Genomic DNA, 22277 nt, shown 5'->3' with positions numbered 1-22277 from the left:
AGAGATTACCGTGATCTTTGAATTAACTAAGTAAGTAGAGAAATAAGCCAGATTCCAGTGGAGTTCCCACTGTTGTAAACCTGTGGGTGTAGAGAGAATGGACAGGGAGTCTTAAGAAGAAATGCTGAGGGATACAGAAGGCTTGAATGCAGCATAGTCACTCCAGAAAGATTGCTCCTAACACTAAGTGCCAAAATACTCAACACAGGTAGGACTTGAGAGTTAACAGCACTGGCTACAGGGAAGTGGCTTGACAGTAAGCAGGACCAGAAGTGGACACTCAGAGAGACTCTGCCTTAGGAAGAACCAGGTAGGTAAGTAGGAATGATATACCCCTTAGAGATAAAGCATTGATGGGAAAGAAGGAAACAAGGGGAAAATTAAGGATTCTGTAGGAATGAAAGAGAAATAAGACATATCAACCTCCCTCATCTCCCGCCATCCATTAAAGAAATTATGCAGAAGAGGGCACTTTCGAACTGTGACATGACCAATAATAGTAAAGAGCAGACCACATCTATATAAAACTACTATAAAAAACAGAAAGCACAAATTGGATCATTTCAGCTAATAAAAACATTTCCCAGAAAACTGACCACAAAGCAGAAGAAAATTGTAACATACCAGTCCAAACTGAATCAAATATTCTCAAACAAGCATGGGGGATATGAAAAATCATGTTTAATTAAAAATACTAAAAACAAAAGCACAAATGAATCCAAACCCCACGAAAAAATGAAACTACTGTTGATTTAACTCAGGATAGAAGTAGAAGAAAAAGACAACCATATCAAAACCAAAGACTAAATTACATGGCACCCACAGAAGAATAGGTTCATATTTAAATTTAATAAAAGGCACTGAGGAAAAGCAGCAAAATAGCCAAGAGAAAGAAAATGAGATAAAGGAGTAAAGGGACTGGGGAGAAAACAGTAAAAATGAAAGACAGGAAAAGTAGGAATAATACTCATTTTATCAGAGTCCTTGAAGCAGAAAAATCAAAGCACTAGAACAGAACTAATACTTAAAACTGCAATTTAAGAAAACTTTCTGGTAATGAAAGAAAACCCAAATTTACACATTGAAAGGGCTCACTGGGTGCAGGGTAAAATTGACTACGAGTAGTGAACTCCAAATTATATCACTGTAATACTACTAGACCTTAAATATTTAAAAAACAAAAACAAAAAACTCAGACCCTGCAGGCAAAAACATGAAAATAATTTACAAGGGAAAGAGAATGAGAGAGTTGTCAGATTTCTCAACATCAGAGCAGTGTGGAGCAGAGTTTTCAAGAAATATAAGCAAAAAATACACACTAAAGATTTTACATTCCACCAAGATGTCCAGGCAGTCAAGGCTATAAAAAATGTTTTCTCTGAGTTTTTGCCCATATAACTGTATACATGTGCCCTTCCTGAGGAGTCCACTACAGCTGCCCCTGTCCAGTAGAACTTCCTGCAGTGTTCAGAATGGTTATAGCTATGCTGTCCAAAATGGTAGCCCCTGGCCATATGTGGCTTTAATGAGCACTTGAAATGTGGCTCATATAACACAGGAACTGGATTTCTAAATGGCTGCATTTGGCTAGTGGCTGCCTTATTGAACAGTATAGTATAGGAGGATGAACTTACCCAACCACGAGATGACTAGGGAAACTTTGGCAAAGGGCTTATGGGTGAGAATTTCATTTACTTAATGTTAGAGCTAAGACTAAAACTAGATGGGGACATGGGTAGAAGAAGAATATGTAAAAACTGTATATTAGGGCAAAGTAGAGAGAATGCAGCTAAAAAAGTTGGGATGGAAAAAGAGAGAAGGAGGAAAGTAGAATGAAGTCATTGACTGTTACGTAGATATAAGTGGTAAGCAAAGGATACCATTTAAAATTATCAGACCAGTTCATAAAATAGTTAAAGATATAAGGGAATTAAGGGCAGCATAAAAGGTTATTAATGCAAGGATGTCTACTAGAATAAAAATGTAAACCTTCCTAAGTACAATGGAAAAATTATTCAAAAGCAAAGAACACACACCAAATAGAGTAACACACATAATAAAAATCATATCACATGCAGAGTAATTACAGTATAAGATAGTCATATAAAACCCAACTCTCTGCTGTAAACAAGGTATTCTGTGATTCAGAAAGGCTACAAAGTAAACAATGGACAGAGATTTACCAGGTAAATGAAAACATTAAGAAAGCAGGAATTTTAATCCTGATGCCAAACAAAATAGAATTAAAGCAGAAAAGCATTAAATGAGATACACAAGGATGCTTTATAGTCTAAAAGTGATATTTCACAATGAGGATATACAGTTGTTAATGTTTATGTACTAGATAACACGGTAACCATTTGTATAAAACAGAAACCATGGGAGATGCAAAAAGAAATAAATCAAAACACACTAATAACAGAGGACTTTTAACACACTCTTAATACAAGACAGGTAAACAAAACTAAGAAAATATCTAAACAAGATAATAAGGTTGATCTTTTAGATGTATCTCAAACACTATGCCTTGATAATAGAAACTGTACTTTCTTTTCAAGCACACATGGAACATTCACAAAAACTGATAGTAGGGACTCCCCTGGTGGCGCAGTGGTTAAGAATCCACCTGCCAATGCAGCGGACATGGGTTCAAGCCCTGGTCCGGGAAGATACCACATGCCACAGAGCAACTAAGCCCGTGCGCCACAACTACTGAGCCTGAGCTCTAGAGCCCACGAGCCACAACTACTGAGCCCGCGTGCCACAACTACTGAAGCCCGCACACCTAGAGCCCATGCTCCGCAACAAGAGAAGCCACCTCAGTGAGAAACCTATGCACCATAACAAAGAGTAGCCCCAGCTCACCGCAACTAGAGAAAGCCGGCGCGCAGCAACGAAGACCCAATGCAGCCAAAAAAAAAAAATTTATATTAAAAAAAAAAAACCAAAAAACTGATAGTATGTTAGGGCACAAAGAAAACATCAGTGGGTTTCATAGTGGCAATAAGACCAATACTCTGATCTCTGCAATAAAAGTAGTAATTAAAAATTAAAAACCCTAGGCCTTCCAGCTGGAAATTTAAACAGCACTTAGGTGTTTAGCACTTAGGGGAAATACAAAGAGGAACTATAGAATTCCTGAAAAATAATGATGATGAAAATACTACATATCAGAGCCTATAGGATATATTTAAGACATCAAAGGAAAATCCATAGCCCTAAATACCTACATCAAGAAAAAGCGAAAGAGGTGGCGCAGTGGTTAAGAATCCGCCTGCCAATGCAGGGGACAAGGGTTCAATCTCTGGTCCAGGAAGATCCCACATGCTGCAGAGCATGCCCATGTGCCACAACTACTGAGCCTGCGCTCTAGAGCCCACGAGCCACAACTACTGAAGCCCACGCACCTAGAGCCTGTGCTCCACAACAAGAGAAGCCACCGCAATGAGAAGCCTGTACACCGCAACTAGAGAAAGCCCACGCGCAGCAACGAAGACCCAATGTAGCCAAAAATAAATAAACAAATAATAAATTTATTTAAAAAATTACTAAAAAAAGCAAAAGAATGAAAATTATTGGATTAATAGATTCCTAACTCAAAAACGTAGGAAAAGAACAACAGAGTAAAACCAGAAGAAAATTAAGGAAAGGCAGTCATAAAGATAAAAAGCGGATAACAGTGAGGTAGAGAACAGAAAAACAGATCAAATTAATCTGATTTTTAAAAAAATCAAAGTAGATAAGCTGTTAGCTACCTTAATCACAAAAGAAAGGGAAGAGCATGCATATGCAAAATAAGAAATGATGGAAAGGGCAAATAACTATTGATTCAGAGGAAGTACTTTTTAAATATACTGAAAATTTGAAAACTGACATGAAATGGATGAATTCTTAGGAAAATGCAGTGTACTAAAACTGACCCCAGTAAAGACAGAAAGTATATATAAACAGATCAGTTTCCAAAGAAGAAATAGAGACAGTTACCAAGGAATAGCCCTGTAAAAAAGCACCAGGCCTAGATGGTTTCACAGGGGAATACAGCTAAATGCTGAGAGACCATGTAGTTCCAGTGCTGCACAAATTGTTTCAATGCATAGTAATTGAAGGAAAATTTCTAGTCTTTTTATGAAGTAACTATAACAATGTACCTAAACCTGATGGAGACAGCATATAAAAAAAAAGTTACAGACCAGTAATAAGAAATTGAAAGCAAAAATGCTACCTGAGTGTGATTCCTGCACTTACTATTGCTGGTTATGAGGAAAGAGGTGAACGAATATGACACTTGTGAATAACTGCAAGTCGTTTATCATGATTGAAATGTCCCCTCCTTGCAGGGAGAGGGCAGAGGAAGCAGTGAACTACTAGTTAGGAAAATAACCTGGAGTAACCAGATGACTTACTTTTTTGTTTATTTGTTTAAAGCTAAAACAAGGATTCTGGATTTATTTTATCTCCTGTCTGGAGGAGTCACTGAAGAATTCTTAAGCGTTGAAGTGATGAAATTAGATTTTTAGTATTCAAGACCAATTTATGTAATTATTCAACAAATAATTTATGGTATCTGTCACGTATGAAGTACTGGGGGAGGCACTGGGCATCTAATGGTAAACAATGTAGAAGTTCCTTGACCTCACAAAGCTTAGAATTATAGGGGTGGGGGAGGTGAGGGAATGAGGGGAGAAAAAAAAGACAAAATAATTACAAATAAAAAAAAATGCTAAGTGAACAGACTCTATTACCACTTTAAGAAAATAACACATGTTGATTGAATGCAAGGATGATTATTTGGAACTCTATTTATACAGTATAATTGACTGGATTAACAAGTCTAAGTAGAAAATTGTATCATTATAAAGCAGAGGCATAGGAGCTAAAAAGAAAAAAACTTTGCAGATTATGTGGCAGTATACTGGAAAAAAATCTAAAGAATCATTGTTAAAACTAATTCAAGCGAAAGAATTCAGCAAGGTAGCAGGATATAAAGTTAATATACAACTAGTAGCACTCATGTACACAAATAATAGCCATTCTGAAGATGTAAATGTCATTATCTTTTCACTATAAGAAGAAAAAAAGCCATTAAAATACTTGGGAATAAACTTTAACAAGAAATCTTTGAAATCTGAATAAAGAAAACAAAACGCTCCTGAAAAACACAGTTGAACAAATAGAAAGATACCCCTTGTTCCTGTTTAGGAAGTCTCAATATCATTAAGGTCAGTTCTACCTAAATCAATTTATAAATTTAGTGCAATCCCAATAAAAACACTAAAAGGCTTTATTATGGAGCCAGACAAGTTGGTACTAAAGTTCATATGGAGAAATAAAAATGCAAGTTAGGACTCAGGGGTTTGGAGAGTAGACGTTAATGGATTTCTTTTTGGGGTGATGGAAATGTTATAAAATTGATTGTGGTTTTTGGTTGTACAACTCAGTAAATATACCTAAAACCATTGAATTGTACACTTTAAGTGGGTGAATTGTTGTTTAAAAAGCACATGCAGGAATAGCTAAGAACAGGTTGAAAAGAAAGAGCTATGGGGGAAGGGAGGGAAAGGGCGGCAACTAACCCAACCAGATTTTAAAGCACAGTACAAAGCCTCACTATTTAGATAATGTGATACTGGCGCATAAATAGACAGCTCAGTGAAACAGAATGGAAAGTCCGTAACTACATGTGGAAATCTAGTATATGATGAAGATGGCATCTCAGTCACTGGGGTATAGATGGCCTTTTTAATAAATGGTCTTGAGGTAACAGAATAACCTTTTGGAAAAAGATAAATTAGATCTCTCTCATATACCATAGACAAGAATGGACTGAAGACGAAGCTGTAGGAGCATTAGAAGAAAACATGGGTGAATTCCTCCATAACCTGAATATAGAGAAAGGAGTCAAAACCCAGATGCAGTTAAAAATATGATTGATAGAATTTGTTTAAAAAAAAAACACAACTCTTGCATGACAAAAAGAAAAGTAAATTCAAAAGACAAATGATAAACTGAGAGAAATATTTGTAAACTGGGAGAATATGTATTGCAGATAAAGGGCCAAAATACTATAGAAAAATGGTCAGGAGATATGAGTAGAGAACTCACCATGAAAAGGATAATTACCCGTAAACCTATCAAAAGATGTTCAACTTCATTCATAATAAGAGAAATGCAAATTAAAACTGTACTGAGATAACCATTTCTCACAATCAGATTGGCAAAAATTCAAAAGCTTGATAAATACTCAGTGAGGCCATGAGGCACCAGGCCCTCTCATACAGTACTGGTAAGAGGCTAGATGGTACAAGCCCCTGTGGAGGGGAATTTGGCAGTATTTAACAAAATTTACATATGCATTTACCCTTTCACCTATAAGCAATCCCATTTCTAGGAATTTACCCTAATATTTTCAACAGAACAAAAATACAGATGCATTAAGTTATTCATTGCTGCATTACTTGTAATTACAAAATACTGGAAACTATCTACATGCCCAAACTTAGGAGCTTTGTGGAATAAACTGTGGTTCATCTACATAACTGAGTACTATGTAGCGGTTTAAAAGAAAAAAAAAATGAGAAAAACCTTTATTAACTGATAGAAACCAGTTTCTAGGATATGTTTTTAAGAGAGAAGTATAGAAGTGTATAAAAGTAAAGTATAAGAGTATAAAGGAGTATAGTAAAGAAAAGTATAAAAGAGTATAGCTTCATTTTGTGTTTAAAAAAACGGGGGGGGGGCAATTAAGAAAACATATATCTATTTATGTTTACAAAAAGAAACTCAGTAAGGATAAACCAGAAAACACTGAAATTAGTTGCCCAGATTGGTTGGGAGGGGGAGGGAAAGATAGAGTGTAAGGAATATGGGAGGGGGGGTGACACTTAGAAAAGAGTGTGCTTTCTGTATATATTTGACTCTGGAAAAATGTAATGGTCTACATTCAAAACTTAAGAAGAATAGAAAGAGGGGAAATAACCTGAGACTGAAAGCAAGCTGAGGTAAACTAGCTGTATTTCAAACGAATAACATCTACACTGAAAAGGGGGATGGAGTGGGAGGAAAAATCTAATTCGGGTAATTTATGGACAAAAGATATGTTTGACTGTATACCCTCAGGTGTGGTGGGTGGCGGGAGACCACAGGAAACAAATCTTAAACTCGTACTTTCTAGGTTTGTTTTTTATAGTGATATGGGTAAGCAGTTCTGAAACTTGTAGATGGATTATTGTTTGAGCAAATGAGTAATTTGGTATTGTTGGGAGCCAGAATTCTCATTGTGGAAGTGAGATGCAAACATGGAATTGAGGAAGGCAAAGAAGACCCAGTGGCAGTGATTGGAATTGGAGGTATTGGTGTGGACGCATAGGTTTCTAAAATACGGATAGGTATGTGGGTATGTACATATGTATATATATAAGCATACATTTCCTAGCTCGATTCTGTAGGGATCTAGAAGCAGTGACATCCTGGTAGCAGTGAGCACATATATTTTGATTTCTAGAACATTCCTTATGAAAAGGAGCCATGCTTTCTTCAGAGAAATGGCTGATTTTAGGATTGGGGCAGGGAAGGTGTAAGATGTATGGAAGATCATGTGTTGCCAGAAAATAAGGAAGTGTTTTTTAAAAAGATGGGGGCATTTCGTAAGTAGCTAGGTTGAAGGGGCTCTTACTGGCCAAATCTGGACAATTTGAGTGCCAGATAAGGACAGTAATGAATTATAAACCATTGGATAGAAATCATAACCCATGGGTCCACATTGATAATATGTAGATAAATAAAGAAATGGGAGAAAAGGGAGGGCATTTCAGCACAAAGATAAATGATAAATATAGAGGATACGTTGGAGTTGGAAACTTCATTTTACAACCATATTTATAGTAACTGGTTCAGGTAAGAATCATCAATGGATATTAAGTCTAGGTGGAAATTTGGGTGAAGAGTGTCATACTTGCATGGTTTTAAAGTGGCTCTTTACAGATTATACTTCTGAATTGCAAGGGAATAAATAATAAGTATGCACTGGAGAAATGGGACAATACCTTGACTGAATGATCAAAATGAATATCACCAATAAGGGGCAGATTGTCTGCATTGAGATGTGATAATCTGAAGGGTCCAACATCACTTATGTACTGTTTCGTCCAAGAGTGCATAATCTGCATCTAATAATGAGGAAACATTAGAGAAACCCCAAATGAGAAACACTCTGTTTTAAAAAGAGCTAAAAAAAAAAATTACAACTGTGGGAGAAGATTAAAGGAACATAGGAACCAACTGAAAGATTACCCAATGGCCAACACTGGAACAATTTGAGCAATAAGAAAATAGTATTGGATTATAATCAAAATATAAATATCCTTGAGTCTCGAGTGATATAAAGAAATCATGGAATAAATTGGAGAGGAGAGACCAATCTCCCGTGCAGAAGAACTCTAAGTCTACTCTGCCATCAAGGAAGTGGAGCACACCTCTGCACTCCACAAGTGTGGGCTGTGCACCGTGACTTCCCTCTGTAGCACAGTGTGCGGCGGAGGGGAAACGAGTAGCTGTACAGTGCAGACACCTGACAGACGCCACCGTAGCCAGCTGAGCAAGGGTGACGACAGGGATAGGAAGTCACAGCTTGATATGATACGATGAAAATGGCACTCTCTTTGGTCTTCCTCCCCAAAACATATAACCGCAGTTTAATTATCAGAAAAACGGCAAATAAGTCATAATTGAGGGACTTTTTACAAAATACCAGACTAGAATTCCTCAAAGCTGTCTAAGGCCAGTAAAAACAAGAAAGTCTGAGAAACTGTCACATCCAAGGGGAGCCTAGAAACATTACTACTAAATATAATGTGATATCCTGGATGGGATCCTGGAATAGGAAAGGGACATTAGATAAAAACTAAGGAAATGTTGTATACAAATATTGAGAGCCTCATTATTCATAATAGCCCCAAAGTGAAACTAATCCAAATGTCTATTAACTGATGAATAGATAAGCAAAATGTTGTATATCCATACAATGGAATATTACTCAGCCATAAAAATGAATGGAGTTCTGATATATGTTGTAACACGGATGAACCTTGAAAGCATTACGCTAAGTGAAAGAAGCCAGAAACAGAAGGCCACATATTACATGGTTCCATTTACATGGATTATCCAGAATAGGCAAGTCCACAGTGAAGGAAAGTTAGTTTAGTAGCTGCTGGGGGATTGGGGGTAGTGACTGCTTTTGGCCACTGGGTTTCTTTTTGGGGTAATGAAAATGTTCTGGACTTAGATAGTGGTGATTGTTGCATAACCTTGCAAATATGCTAAAAACCACTGAAATGTACATTTTAAAGTGGTGAATTTTATGGTATGTAAATTATAGCTCAGTTTCTTAAAACTAAGGGAACAGGAATAAAGTATGGAATTTAGTTCACCAAAAAAGGGAGGATGACTGTACTCAAAACGTCAGTGTTACAAAAGACAGACTGGGAAACTTCCAGATGCATTGAGATTAAAGAGGTGTGATGACTAAAGCCAATGCATGACCCTTAACTGGCTCCCGTGTGGTGGTGGGAAAAGGTTATAAAAGACATTATTCAGTCAATTGACAAAGTTGTACTAAGGATACTAGCTTAGATTAAAAGTATTTAATCAGTGTTAATTTAGTTTAATTACGTTCTTAATTTTAGGAAATACAGATATTTGGAGATAAAGGGACATCGTATATGGAACTTGATCTCAGATTATTCAGAAAAAAATGTATGTGTGTATATATTGTATGCACCTACACAGGAGGAGAGATACATGTAATAAAAGAGATGAGGTAAAAGGTTAGCAAATCAATGTAGGCAAAGGGTGTACAAATATTTTGTATTCTTGGAAATTTGTTTTTCTGTAAGTTAAGGAAAACAGCATTTGGAATAGTGTTAACAAGGATGTTCAACAGTGGGAACTCTTATTACTCTATATAAGAATGTAAATCTGTTCAAATACTTGGTAAAATAATTTGGAATATGACTTCAGTATTTGAAAAATAATAATTTGGCATTGTCTATTTTTAGATAGATAGCCTGAAGAAATTCCTCTACATGTGCACCACAAACATATGAAATAATGTGACAGGAACATTATTTTAATAGCCAAAAAATAGGGGGGGGGGCATTTTAATACAGCAGTGAAAATGAATAGACTATAGCATGTATCAGTATTAACATCTATGCATCTCAGAAACAATGCTGAATGAAAAACACGTCACTGAGGAGCATAACCAGAAACAATCCATTTATACGAAGAATTAAAACCAGACAAAACTAAGCAACACATTGTTTAGGGCTATGTACATATGTGAGACAGCTATGAAGAAAAACGAAAGAATGATTAGTAGTTTCTTGAGGGTTGGAGTGCGTGAGGGAGGGAGTCTTGATCAGGGAGGGCACAAGGGGGACTTGGAAAGTACTGGTGATCTGTTTCTTAAGCTCGTTGGTGTATAAACGAGTGTTTGTGCTTTCTGTATTTATAAAATACTCTGGTATGTGTATTTTTAAGAAGTGTTTTAATTTTAAAAACGTTTCAAAATGCAAAACCCTCCAAGGCAAATAATTTTAAATCATCAATCATTAAATGAGCAAAGCAAGTTACGAAATTGTGTATGAGTTTTTGTTAAGAAATTGCATATGCATCTGTATCTTTGTGTTTATAGAAGTAAGTCTGAGAAAGAAAAACACAAAACTGTGTTGTTCCTTAGGAAGTAGGATTTCTAGAGAACTTTTGCATTATACTTCTTTGCATTTACTTATGTACTTTTGAGATCTGTGAGCATTTATCAGCCAGGCTCACATTTTGAGATTATATTTCTTTTGTCTTTACTGCTGTTGAATAAGGAGCTTAAAGGTAGGGTCCAAGTGTTATATATACTTTTCTGTGTGTTTTTTTAATTAGAAAAATAATAAAACAATATCCATTTTGGAAAAAATAATAAAACCAAAAAATTTAGAGGAAGGTCACTAGCGATGTTTAGAAATCTTAACTGAGGAATGCGGGTTACAAAACAGTATTTTACATACTTAATATTAGTTCACTTAATATATTATGTATATTCAAAATCTTAAAAAATCCTGGAATGAAAATGCTCCACCACTAACAATTATTATTCTAGGTGGTATAATTTGCAGGTGGTTTTAATTTTCTTTGTATTTTCCTAATTTGCATGTATTACATATGGAAGTAGGAAAAAAAATTATGAGAGTATTCACCATTATTAAGGACTGAAGTTCTTAGATGTTTTCAGTAACATTATTCTTACCTTTGGGAGTAGTAGCTACTTACCTCAATGAGCAGCGGTAGGTACTAAGAGAAGAGAGCTCATCTCTGCCCTTGTTACAGATGTCAGTTCAGTGGTACTCTTTTATCGGGTTGGCCAAAAAGTGCCTTCGGTTTATCTTTTTGAGCAAAGAACTGTTCCAGGTGCCTTTTACAGTCTTCCAGGGAATTGAAATTTTTTCCATTAAGAGAATTTTGTAAAGACCGAAATAAATGGAAATCCGAAGGTGCAATGTCTGGTGAATACAACGGATGAATCAGAACTTCCCAGCCAAGCTGTAACTGTTTTTGCCTCATCATCAAAGAAACATGTGGTCTTGCATTATCCTCATGGAAGATTATGCATTTACTGTTGACTAATTCTGGATGCTTTTCATTGAGTGCTGCTTTCAGTTGGTCTGATTGGGAGCAGTACTTGTTGGAATTAATCATTTGGTCTTCTGGAAGGAGCTCATAATAGAGGACTCCCTTCCAGTCCCACCATATACACAACATCACCTTCTTTGCATGAAGACCAGCCTTTATTGTGGTTGGTGGTGGTTCATTTCACTTGCCCCACGATCTCTTCCATTCCACATTGTTGTATTGTTTCATTGCCTATCACAGTCTGTTTTAAAAATGGAACATTTGGGACTTCCCTGGTGGTGCAGTGGTTAAGAATCCGCCTGCCAATGCAGGGGACACGGGTTTGAGCCCTGGTCCGGGAAGACCCCACATGCCGCGGAGCAACCAAGCCCTTGTGCCACGACTACTGAGCCTGCGCTTGAGACCACAAGCCACAACTACTGAGCCCATGTGCCACAACTACTGAAGCCCACACACCTAGAGCCCGTGCACTGCAACAAAGAGTAGCTCCTGCTCGCCGCAACTAGAGAAAGCCCGCGCGCAGCAACGAAGACCCAATGCAGCCATAAATAAATAAAAACAAATAATAAATAAAAAATAAAATAAACAAACAAAATAAATAAAATAAATAAACAAAAAAACCCCGGAACGTTTTCATTACGTTTCAGTAGAGAATTTCATGTAGAAATACAGTCGAGAAGGTTTTTTTCACTTAACTTACGTGGAACCCAAACATCAAAGCGATTCACATAACCAAGCTGGTGCAAATGATTTTCAGCGCTTGATTTGGATGTTTTGAGTATGTCACCTATCTCCCGTGTAGTATAACGTTGATTGTTCTCAGCTAACGTCTCGATTTGATCGCTGTCAACTTCAACTGGTCTTCCCGACCGTGGAGCATTGTCCAGTGAGAAATCTCCAGCACGAAACTTCGCAAACCACTTTTGACACGTTTGATCAGTCTCAGCACCTTCTCCATACACGGCACAGATCTCTTTTTGCGTTTCAGTTGCGTTTTTACCTTTCTTGAAATAATAAAGCACAATATGCCGAAAATGTTGCTTTTTTTCTTCCATCTTCAGTATTAAAATGGCTACACAAAAATTCACCAATTTTGATTAGTCTTTTTTTAAATGCATACTGATATGACAGCTGTCACATACAGTCTAACAAAATTGTTTCGAATGAAGTTAAAGACAACTAAGTGCTGCCAGAGCCATCTCACGGAAAAAAGTGAACGAACCTTTTGGCCAACCCAATAAATGGCTGCTTTATTCTTTGACAACTGCACTGATCACTTATCTAACTTCGTGTCTCCTTCAGGTGCTGCACTATCTGGCAGTACAGAAACCTGCAGACCTTGCTAGGCACCTGCTACCTTGTGTAATTCATGCAGCCATACTCAAGGTAAAGGAAGAAGGTAAATGTCTTATTTGATTAGTCATTAGTTCATTTCCAAAATAAAAGTAGATTTTGCCTAACTTATCTAATGATGGCTTTGATCTTTTTAAAAATAGAAAGTCTGGAAAACATTTCTTCAGTTAAGAAGATTATAAAGCAAATAATATCTCATTCCAGTAAAGTTTTGCACTTCCCCAATCCAGAAGACAAGAAATTGGAAGTAAGTCTGATCTTTCCAAGTGTTCTCCCCAGTTGGCAATAATTATTTTAAAGATACATTTTTAAAAGGCTTTGCTTTTTTTTTTTTTTTTTTTTTTTTGCTGTCTTCCAATGTATGCCTCTCCCCTTTTGCACTGTTAGGAAATCATCCATCAAATTACTAATGTAGAAGCTATAATTGCTAGAGCCCGCTCACTGAAAGCCAAGTTTGGAACTGAGAAATGTGAACAAGAGGAGGAAAAGGAAGATCTTGAAAGGTAATTGCTATCTGATTAACTCATTTTTATCTGCAATAGGAAAAGCCACCACTCTCTTAAGAAAATTTTTGTAAAATATTGAGATTCTTTTGTAGTGTTCCTCTATTTTTTGTAACAAGCCTTGGCTAGAGACAGAGAAATATTTGTTTATCATAGGATTTGACCTCTCCTGTATCTCTGAGTATTTGCCACGTGTTTCCATTCCTCCCACTTTTAGAATGAAGGCTTCCAGGTCTCTCTTTCTAGGAGTGTCCTTGTTTGCTCTTGGCGTAGTTGCCCGTGGAGGAACTGGCTGTTCACTCTTTGTTACTTGCAGGGCCCCAGAGCTTTGCTTTCCACTCTTACTGTCCCTTAACTACAGGCAGAGGTGTTCTGAAACTATTTCTGCTGAATATTCCTAGTTTTTACACAAGATTTACTAAAGAGTTACTAAATCTTCTAAACAAGATTTGTGATAGCAAATGTGCATATCCTCTGTGCTTTGTGAATGTGTTTTGAAAGAGTGACCAGATGGCCTCTCCATGATGAGGCAAATGATTGGGTCAGTCTTTTCCTCCTTCCAAGATTTGGACCATTTCAAAGGGAGCCTGTCAGTGTGGGTCCCTGTACATTTTTGCCTGTGGTACTTGAAAGGACGATGTTGTTTCAATAGGTGATAAAGTGTTTCCAAATTAGCTACTTGAGCAGCTTGAATTTGTTATAACTAAAATTTTCATCAGTCTTTCCATGAGAAATGGCATTATTGATGCTAAATAATTAATATTATATGACAAGGCATTTGCTATAGCTTTTAACAAGTTCTTGTTTGAATATTATATCTTTTGTTGAAATTTTCGCCCAGCCTTCTTTGCCCTTGAAAATTCCTTCCTCTTAAATGAGAAGAATATGCTCTAATCACAGGAATTGTTTCTAGAATAGCAGTATGAGTTAGTGAGCAGGTGGTGCAGAGTTGGTGGCTCTGTGCCTTCGACTCTCTCAGCTCCACCATACGTGTCTGTGATATACTTGGAAGTAGAGTGTTTCCAGCACATAATGGCACAGTTTACAATTGAGACTTTGCCCAGCAAAACATATATTTTAAGCGCATGCACACACACACACACACACACTCTCACACTCACACTCATACACCTTAAAAGAACAAAAATGAGAAATAAGGACCATTGCTTTGCTGTATAAATTAAACATGGTTTTTGTTGTTAAAAACATTAAGAAAAATCTTTTATTTAGTGTAACATCTTCTATAGTCTGAAAGAAATAGACTGAATATTTTTTCTTACACTTTGACAGAGATGGGCTTTTAAAAAAATTTACAAAAACAGTTGAAAGGCAGTAAGATTGTCATTTGAGTCGATTTTAATTCCAAATGTCGATCTGTCCTGTTAAAAAATTTCCATTCCAGCCTTGGTATAGGGTTCACCAGTATCATTTTGACGGTTTGTCCCCGAAATGAATCAGGGAGGATTGACCCAGTGTGAACTGAGCAGCTCGTTTTCTATCCTTTCATTACCTCTCTCTTCCAGGTTTGTGAGTTGCCTTTTGGAGCAACCTGAGGTGTTAGTTGTCGGTGCAGGAAGAGGACACGCTGGCAGGATCATTCACAAGCTGTTTGTGAATGCTCAGAGGGTATGTGAGATTCCTTATTGACTGTGTCATGATCTCTCCAGGCCTCTGCTCAGTAAGGTACTGTTTTGATTCCCACACATGGCCGATTCTACAGCTGTTAATAACAGCATTGGATTCGAACACTGAAGAAATAATGACTCTCAACAGTAACTTTTTAGTCTTTGAAATCCATCTGCTTTCTTACATGTTTAAATAAAATGATAAGTTTATTTTAGTACCTAAATTTCAGAAGTTAAAATGGCCTGAAATTCCTTGTTAACGAACCTGATAGGGACTTGTTTAGCAATGGCCAGTGCTGTGCTGTGGAAAAAATGTTTACTACTTTCAAATTAGAGTTTAGTTTTACCAGTTTTAAACTCCATGTACTGCAATGGATTCACAACTTAGCTTGGAGTTAGTAAATCTAACTATTCTTATAATGGTGAAGAGATCTAACTTCAGAGGGTTCCTAAGAAGGAAGAGCAAGATTCAGATTTTTAGGACTATGGAAAACAGTCTTCAGCACAGAAAGAAAGCTCAGTTTCAGAACTTTCCTTTGTCATTACCTCTACTGATAAAAATTTTAAAAATCGTATAGTACCTCTGACATTCTAAAACTGTTAAGATTTGGATTTTTATGAGGATGGTATTAGTTATACTCTGGGTTGATTCTCTCTGTACTGATCTTGTTTACTGGTTAAGAGGCGCTGGTATTCCGTAGGTGATTCTCACATCAGGACTCATTAATATTAAAGATTCTGATAAAAGTATTTTGAAGTGTACTAAATACAGGGTGCCCCTTATGTAGCACTGTGATGGCACTAGAATGGCCCAGTTTTGAAGGTATAATTCTCACAGTCAAATGAGAAAAAGAATTTTCATGGGTTTACACGTGGAATAAAAACTTCATAATCTCCTTTGAGTCGGTCTGGAGTGCATCGAATATATGAATTTGAATTTGAATATATTGAATTTGAATATATTCAAAATCATAGCCAAATATACTGATAGGAATTTTAGCAAGAACTAAAACCTGAGATTATTTATGGGGTGGCCCCCTAAATTTAAGGATTTCAAGTTAAAAACCAAGTATTTCCTTATAAATTAAAGTTCTAGAAAACAATAGATGCTTACTTTGATTTATTTTGTTTTTCTCTCTGGCATGAAACCAGAACCAAGTCTGTTTTCACATCCTATGACATATTTGCCAGTTTACTAGCCAGCGCTTATAAGCACATTTCCTTGTTAACACCAATATGAATTTTCCTCATACTGCAAAAATTCTTTCCTCATTTTTTAAAACCTGTGTGTTAAGAGGATTTAAAATCTGAAGTGTTTATAAAATATTTTTAATGCTGAGAGTAGAACACTATCATTGTTCTAAATACGTAAGCAAAATTATTTTCCCCAATATGGAAATAAACTTTTTCCCTGAGACTGTAAGTAAAGTCTTACTGTAAAAATTTGGATAATACAGATAATTATAATGAAAAATTAATGACACTGAAAAATGAATCACATTAATCTCACTACCCACTGGTGATCACTGTCAACATTTAACATCTAGTGTATACAAATATATGTAAATTTTACAAAACAGGATTATATTACAGTTTACTTTGTTCTTATTTTCCACTTAATGTAATTATCTTTCTAGATTAGTAAATATAAGGGTGTATCATCTTTTCACTGGGCTCATTGTATAGCTAATCCTCTTTAATGGATACTGAAATTGTACATTCATCCCACATTATATAATTTTAAAATATTTTAAACTTTCAAACCTTGAAGTGAATGTTTTTAGGGAATTGGCAGACTATAATCCGTATAACAAGCACCTGGTTGGTACATTTTTAAACTCACCTCTTAAATATCTGGCTAATTAATAGAAACCATTCAAATTTATTCATGTAATTTTTCATAATTAACTGATACTTTATATCAATTCTACTATTAAATCAAGATTTTAACTTTTTTAAAGTTATAAAATTTCACTGAAAATATTTTATAGCCTACAGTAATTTTACATATTTAGAACTTTTCCTTAAAATCATACATTTTAATAAACTTTCATCATGATTGTATGTGTCAGTGGTATATCCATATTTAAATGGAATTCAGCAAACAGACCACTGATTGGATTTTGCCTTAGTCTTTCTACGTTGAATAAGTCAGACATCTAGTCTTAAATTCATTGGGTTATCTGTTTTTCAAGACATGAGTACTTTTTTTAGTATCTTAATCTTCGGTAAAAGAGCTAGATTTTTGCTGAATCATTTCCCCATTAAGTGATACTCTGTACGTTGCCTCTTGAGCCCTCAGATGCATGAGTAGTGAGATTTGTCTGCTCAGTTGGACGGCTAGGTGTGTCGTATGTGGTGTATTTTTGTCTTGATATTCTTTTGATAGGATCATGTTCCTTAATGTAGTGCATGCTGTCTCTGAAATAATCTTGAAATCTCTTGTCTAGCTCTTTTTAAACCATCTTGCTTGTTTCCCTTTCATCACTGTTTTCTTTTCTCACCCTTTCTCAAGCTGACTGAATCTTCTGATGAGGTAACAAAATAGCCTTTGTCCCTCATAGTTCCTTGTTCCTTCCCATCCCTCTAACTTCATAAGGTCATTAAGACTAACCAACCACCTCTTTAACAGTCTGGGTTTGGCATACCTTTCTTGCTGGTGTTTAGCATAACATGATTTCATATTTCCATTGCCAAAACAATTATTTTTTTTCCAAATTGATGGTATTGTGAAAGAAACATAGTGATCAGAGTTAAAATGAAAGCGCTAGTTGAATATGTATTTTATGCAATTTTAATGAAAAAATAGATGCCTTTAATATTGAGAACTTCTCTTTTGTGGCCACTGCTACATTTCAAGGACCTCTGTCACTTCCGCATTACATTAGTCACCCACCCAGCAAACAAAACCAGTGTCCTCAGTTTTAATTTGACAAATGAACCTTAAAAAGAATTGAAAGAATCGATAAAAAATCATCTTTCCAGACTCTGGAGAGCAGCAGTTCCTTACTGGACTGAGGACATCAGACTTGGACTTTGGGTCATTGCTAGAAGAAGTGTATAGAAACCAGAGCAGCTCCATTGTCCCTCTTCATCAGATGCCTGAATATGGCCCTCACTTTCCAAAGCAGATTGCCTGGCAGTCATTATCTTCTGTCTGTGTCACCAGTTTATTTGTAATCTCTGGCTGCTCATGCAGTGTTTCAAGCTTCTTGCATTTTCTGTGTTGTGATTTTTGAGCAATCATAACATAACTGACTGCATTACTGAGTAATGTAGAACATTTTTATATATTTATCATGCTTATTCATCTGTCCTTCAAAATGATTTGAATTTAGCGTTCGGCCTGCTCTTGAACTAGCATGTGATTCTCTTCAAGGCTGCAGCCATGGCTCCGCCGGAGGAGGATCTGAAGAGGATGGTCCCCCCAGAAGAGAGGAGGCAGAACCTGGCGGCAGACTTCCCTCCCGCTGCGGGCCGGGAGCTCATTTTGCGCACGACCGTGCCCCGCCCCGCTCCCTACTCCCGGGCTCTGCCTCAGCGCATGTACAGTGTCCTCACCAAAGAGGATTTCAGACTTGCAGGTGCCTTTTCGTCAGATACCTCCTTCTTCTAACCCTTCTAGAGTTCCCTCATTTGTGGCTTCACAGACAGTGCTCACCTCTTCTGTGGGAAGGAGGTTGTGCCAGTCAGAACCTGAGAGGCCATGAAGAGGACCTGTCCAGTTCGGTGATCAAGAATCAATCATACCAGCATCTGAGAGACTCTCCACTGGGCTCTCTGGGGTCTTGTGGGGGCAGAGGAATGGGCTTCAGCTATTGAAAGATTTCTTCCCCAAAGAGACGGCCCTTGTTGTTTGGGGGATGGGGGGAGACCAAAACAACAGCAGTTCTGTGTACTCCCTCCAGCAGGATTGTGTTCATTTCTTCTTTTCCGTGACTATCCCTTAGGCTATTGCCCTGCATTCATAGTCTCTGTAAACACTTATTATATTTATTAGTATCAAGTATGCAAAGTAGAGTACCAGTTAACTCAGATTTCTGGATATTTTGGTGGTGGCTTCTACTCCCAGAATCTATTTTTAAAACACTAAATAACATTCTGTTCATTCAATCACCTGGTGGCCATCTTTACTGTACTAATTGACTTTTGATGAGCATTTTGAATATTCTAGGAGAAAGCCTGGAATTTCACGTAGTCTATGTGTCTTTCCATGTAACTGTGACTTAAGTGTATTCCTTCCGATTAAAAAACTATATATTAAATGTCCCTGCAGATTAGTTTTATATCTCTCGTAAGGTTTGTTTCTCTGACTTGTTTTGTCTTTGGTTGCTCTGGAAGATATCACCCGGCAGATCGTTGTTCTCTCTCTTGCTGTACAACATGCATTCCTCTTTTTGTGGTTGCTTGCAGTATTTAATGAAGCAGAGAGGAGCACACGCTAAAAATATAGCCTCTGAACATAGAGATTATCGTGCAGTTAGTATAATTTGGCATATGTGCTAATGTAATGAATAGAAGATTACTTCAGTGAACTATTTTGCTTTTGTATTATAGTGAAAATGAAAATAATCGATGGGGAATGTGTAGCACCCAGCATAAGGATAACAACATATTTCTATGACTTGATCAAGATTTATCAAGTCTGTGTTGCTATATGGCCTCTGTTCGGTAATCTTAAATCTATTTTTAGGCCTAAAATTCCCACTTTAATCCAAAGTGAAAAATGATTATACTGAAGCATAGACCTTGCCTATGTAACTTTAAAGAATTAATAGAGCTCTGTAAACCCTGTTATATTCTTTTCATTAAAAAAATGTAAATGTGTGTGTACATATGTGTATATATATGCATATATATATATATGTATGTATGTATGAAGTGTAGGAGGCTCTTGCTGATTACCTCCTGGCCTTCACGGCGCTCTTCTCTGAGATGCCGGGTTTGACCGCTGCTGGCAAACCACGCAGTGTGGCCCGAGGACTGAGCGCAGAACCAAGGAGAAACGTACCTTTCAAGGACAGCGTTTGTCTGCTTTCTAATGAGGAAGTTAATAACAAAAAAACATTTTTCAAAGAGAGGTTGGACTTTAAAAAGGCGTTGTGAATCTAATAAAAGGAAAGGTGTTGCTTTCTCTGGCTAATTTTCTCTTCTTTTCTCCCCTCCAGTGGGCATTTTGTTCTTATTTCAGTTAGTTGTATGCTGTCTCAGATTTTCCTAAATATTTGCAGCCTGCTGAGTCTTGCAGGGATCTCAAGAACACTTTGTGCCTTTTTTAATGACATTATCCCATTTTACTTTTATTATAGTTACGTGTTTGTTGATTTTAAGATATTTTTAAGTACCTGCTTCGTATCAGGTACTGTACTAGGCAATGAAGGTGAAACAGAAACTGAACAGACTCCCTCCTTTCAGTGACCTTCCCATCAGGTAGGGAAGACTGAGGTGACATGGCTATAAAATGGAGAGTGCAGTCAACTCGACGGTATGAACTGGAGGTCCAGTGTTTATTTAGTAATTCATTCATTCATTCGTTGGTAGTGGAGACTAATACCTGCAGTAATAGTGAATATAGGACTTCCCTGGTGGCGCAGTGGTTAAGAAGCCACCTGCCAATGCAGGGGACACGGTTCGAGCCCTGGTCCGGGAAGATCCCACATGCCGCGGAGCAACTGAGCCTGTGCACCACATCTACTGAGCCCTCGTGCCACAACTACTGAGCCCGCGTGCCTACAGCCTGTGCTCTGCAGCAAAGAGAAGCCACCGCAATGAGAAGCCCGCGCACCACAACAAAGTAGCCCCCGCTCGCTGCAGCTAGAGAAAGCCCGCGGGCAGCAATGAAGACCCAATACAGCCAAAAATAAACAAATTTATGTTTTTAAAAATAGTGAATATGAGGGGTTATGGGAGAGGTTTTTCAGTCAGGCTTTAGGGATCAGGGAAATCTTTCTAGAGGAGATGATTTCTAGATTGAGAGCAGGAGGTAAGTAGGAGCTGAGGTGGGAAGTATGGAAAATTGCTTGTGAAGAAGAACTACAGTTATTTCCCCATCCCTGTACACTTGCCCTAATTTATTGTGATTGTGCCACTGCTCCCATGAAGTGGAGTTTATTTTTCCAGCCCTTCAATCTGGACTGAGCCGTGTCTTTCTTAGGTCAATGGGGGTGTTACCAAGCGTGACACAGGCAGAGACTTGAAAAGCATTTGCACGTTGAGGCTTGCCTTCTCTTCCTCCTGGGAACCGTGAGACATGCAAAGAAGCCTGCAGAAGGAAGAGAGAGTTGGGGTGGTTTGTTATGCTGCAAAAACAAACTGATACAGGAGGGCGTAGGAAGATTGTTATGGCTAGAGAACACAGAACGTGCAAAAAACTCAGGAGCAAAGGAAAATGTATCTTTGGAGAATAGCCAGCATTTCAGTTTGGCTGGGTGAGGTACCCAGAGTAGAAAGAGGCAAGATGTGACGATGGTGAGGTCACTGAGGTGAGATGAGGAAGTTGTGGGTAAACCACGGCAAGAAGTTTGGGCTGTGTCTTCGGGGCACTGGTGAGTTTGAAGCAAGGGAGTGACGTGGTGGGTTTTAGACCACACTAAATGGATTGGAGAGGCTAAGAAAGTATTTACACGTCCTAGATCTGGTACTAAATTGGAAAGTAGCAATTATATCGTCAGTGGTTTTTTTCCCCCCTCCTTTGTGCTTTGTAACATGTTGCAGAGAGCCTGACAGGTGCTTGTGGAACCAACAGGAAGTGTCCTCACATGGGCCCTCCCACTTTATGTGTCCCTATACCACCATAGTGATCCAGATTTTTCTTCAGGATGGGATTTTTAAAACTCTCTAAGCATTTATTTTTATATTCCATTCATTAGTTCAGCAGACGTTTATTGAATGCCAGCTATGTGCCAGGTACTGTCCTAAGCGATGGGGATACAGCAGTGAACAGGACAGATAAAAGGCCCTCATGGCGTTTACATCAAGGGGTAAGTATGATCAAATTACCTGAGTAGGGGGAGAGTGGTGGTTTATGGAAAGGTGATAAAGGAAGGCCTGTGAGGCAGTGACATTGAGCAGAGACCTGAATGAAGTGAGGGAGCCGGCCTTGTGGGCGCCTGGGAGATGA

General features: G+C 37.6%; 1 protein-coding gene across 1 annotated transcript in view; it reads left to right on the top strand.

The window, feature by feature from the left end:
* RAB3GAP1 (RAB3 GTPase activating protein catalytic subunit 1) overlaps nt 1-19426 on the top strand; it is a 121524-nt gene extending 102098 nt beyond the window's left edge. The window contains exons 20-24 of the mRNA XM_068545220.1: nt 12979-13075; nt 13173-13276; nt 13417-13532; nt 15056-15158; nt 18537-19426. Coding sequence (XP_068401321.1) covers nt 12979-13075; nt 13173-13276; nt 13417-13532; nt 15056-15158; nt 18537-18773 — 657 coding nt within the window. The 3' untranslated portion in view covers nt 18774-19426. The remainder of the gene's footprint in view (nt 1-12978; nt 13076-13172; nt 13277-13416; nt 13533-15055; nt 15159-18536) is intronic.
* Nucleotides 19427-22277: the final 2851 nt, after the last annotated feature.

This window comes from Eschrichtius robustus, chromosome 5 (assembly GCF_028021215.1).
Source record: "Eschrichtius robustus isolate mEscRob2 chromosome 5, mEscRob2.pri, whole genome shotgun sequence".
NCBI lineage: Eukaryota > Metazoa > Chordata > Mammalia > Artiodactyla > Eschrichtiidae > Eschrichtius > Eschrichtius robustus.
The sequence above is the reverse complement of the archived record's forward strand: the minus strand, read 5'-3'. Positions and strand labels throughout refer to the sequence as shown.